The sequence below is a fragment of the Opisthorchis viverrini genome, assembly GCF_000715545.1.
Source record: "Opisthorchis viverrini unplaced genomic scaffold opera_v5_419, whole genome shotgun sequence".
In the NCBI taxonomy this organism is placed as follows: domain Eukaryota; kingdom Metazoa; phylum Platyhelminthes; class Trematoda; order Opisthorchiida; family Opisthorchiidae; genus Opisthorchis; species Opisthorchis viverrini.
Genome location: NW_008752077.1, coordinates 248048 through 250614, shown reverse-complemented (window position 1 = coordinate 250614; position 2567 = coordinate 248048). Strand labels below are relative to the sequence as shown.

General features: G+C 47.8%; 1 protein-coding gene across 1 annotated transcript; it reads left to right on the top strand.

Moving 5' to 3' along the window:
* Positions 1-294: 294 nt before the first annotated feature.
* On the top strand, positions 295-2355 carry T265_15281 (hypothetical protein; the record flags this gene model as incomplete). The annotated part of the gene is made up of 4 exons (XM_009177392.1): positions 295-401; positions 1100-1149; positions 1198-1306; positions 2086-2355. Coding segments are annotated over 4 exons (534 nt in total), but the record flags the coding sequence as incomplete, so codon positions are not given.
* Positions 2356-2567: the final 212 nt, after the last annotated feature.

The window sequence follows — 2567 nt, the reverse complement described above, 5'->3', positions numbered from 1 at the left end:
CCCAGTAGTGCCCTTTGGAATCTGAGTAACGCCCGTTTCACTGATGCCCCTGAAGGCATGGAATACATTTAAAACAATAAATCTGAATAATATACTGCTGCTCGATTCACTTAGTAGTAATTGCTCTTGGACACAGATCACTGCCAAACTTGGGTTGTTGCTGATCACTATTGCATATCGCCTTTGTTGTCCAGTTTCTGTTCGCTGTATGCCTTCAGTTTGATTGCTCTCTCCTTGATCTTAGGTGAGTAATTGCAGCTCGTGGCTACTCATTGTTCCTGTTTCCTCACAGGTATGCTTGGGTACGGTATAGCGAAGGCAGCAGTTCATCAACTAACCAAAAGCCTGGCCGCTGAAGGTAGTGGGCTCCCCGCCGGTGTACATGTGACCGCTATCCTACCGTGAGTATTATTGTTGCTTTTTCCATTGGTTTCCGCTACCCTACCTTGAGTTTTATTGTTGCTTTTTCACAGTGGTTTGAAGTTTAGCGCTTTTTATCCTGCTGCCTACCTCATATCGAACTTAGTAATAACCGACCTTTCCTCACGCGGAGCATCCCGATGAACACAGCGAGTCCCCGTATCGCGAAGCCTAGACAGGGAAGTCAAGAGACAGAGGTCTTTAAACGAGAGGAAGGCACAACCGGGGCCATGGTGACCGATGCAGACCAGATTGAAGGCAGTTGTCGGGAAGTGAGGACGGTTACGTTACACGAGGATAGCTCGGTCAAGTACTTCATACAAGGACCGATTATCAATCAGAAATGTCTTCTATGTCAAGTTCTTGTGTCAATTCGGGGCATAGGTGCACTCCATCGAGAACCGGTCCGTTGCTCAACAACGTGACATGTAGCACATCTCCAAAGCGGCTTGTTCGTGTTAGGTTAGACTATCAGTAGGTAGTAGCCCAATAGTGCCCTTTGGAATCTGAGTAACGCCCGTTTCACTGATGCCCCTGAAGGCATGGAATACATTTAAAACAATAAATCTGAATAATATACTGCTGCTCGATTCACTTAGTAGTAATTGCTCTTGGACACAGATCACTGCCAAACTTGGGTTGTTGCTGATCACTATTGCATATCGCCTTTGTTGTCCAGTTTCTGTTCGCTGTATGCCTTCAGTTTGATTGCTCTCTCCTTGATCTTAGGTGAGTAATTGCAGCTCGTGGCTACTCATTGTTCCTGTTTCCTCACAGGTATGCTTGGGTACGGTATAGCGAAGGCAGCAGTTCATCAACTAACCAAAAGCCTGGCCGCTGAAGGTAGTGGGCTCCCCGCCGGTGTACATGTGACCGCTATCCTACCGTGAGTATTATTGTTGCTTTTTCCATTGGTTTCCGCTACCCTACCTTGAGTTTTATTGTTGCTTTTTCACAGTGGTTTGAAGTTTAGCGCTTTTTATCCTGCTGCCTACCTCATATCGAACTTAGTAATAACCGACCTTTCCTCACGCGGAGCATCCCGATGAACACAGCGAGTCCCCGTATCGCGATAAATCGTAATATGGGACGATCTCCGGGTGAAAACCTCTCCGATAGAAGTGTGAAGACAGTAAGTTGTTTCTGCCGGGCGACCAGTACGCCCATATTCATGGATGAAGCCTTTCTCCGAGGAATGACAGGTTAGAGAAAGCTGGCCCTAAAGTTCACACACTCCGATTGCCCAACGGTTGACCGTAGCCACGGTCGAAATACTTTTAAAACCAAAGAGTCTAATGCTGCTCAAAAGGCACCTGCTATGCGCAGCCACACTGGCACTAATGCCTTACTCTATACGCCCTCTGGCCAGCCCCATGCAGATGAGGTCAAAGTATCGAGTTATCGGCTCCGAGTAGGTTCTTCAAAGTGCATCCTAATGCCCGCTGTCTCGCTGGCTAGACTTTGGTGTAAGAGACTAGGGCCGGGCTCCTGGAACACAGTCCTACCTTCTCACACTGCCTTGTGGGTCAGACGTTTAAGTTAAAGTTTCAAAATGGGTTACCTCAACCAAACCCCGTTCTTCGGTTTGGGAAAACGGGAAACACAATTCGCCCTTGCAGCTCTTAGCTCACTGGCCTTCCGCTGCACCCCCTCCGCTCATCGAAGGATGCAGTGCGATCAACCCATTTGCCAGTCCCCTAGTCAACGTTCTGTGTCTAAACCGTCCCCCAGAAAAATAAACCAAGATAACCTGTTACTAACCAGGAAAAATCGGATCCACGTTTCATCCTTTACTATCCGTACTGTGTCGAATTTGGCAACAGGCATCTCCTGCTGGAACCTTGCTTCCTCTCTCTCTCTCTCGATGTATATTATGTCTCCGAAACGCGCAGATAAGACCCCACTTCTTTCGTGCACCTCCAGCCGTTTAGGATGAGTCCAGTTGTTCCACATTTTACTTTCCAGGCATCTGGTGCTCCTGATGCAATGGTTCGTGGTATCTACGGCGCGGGAGTTGCACTCAACTCCAAGGCTGAAAGAACCTTACTCGACTGGATCCCAGTAAACAGTCGTCTTTACGCTGTGCAGTTGTCTGGTTCAATTGAGATTAACGCAGGTCGATGCGGTAAACGGTGTTTAATAGTATC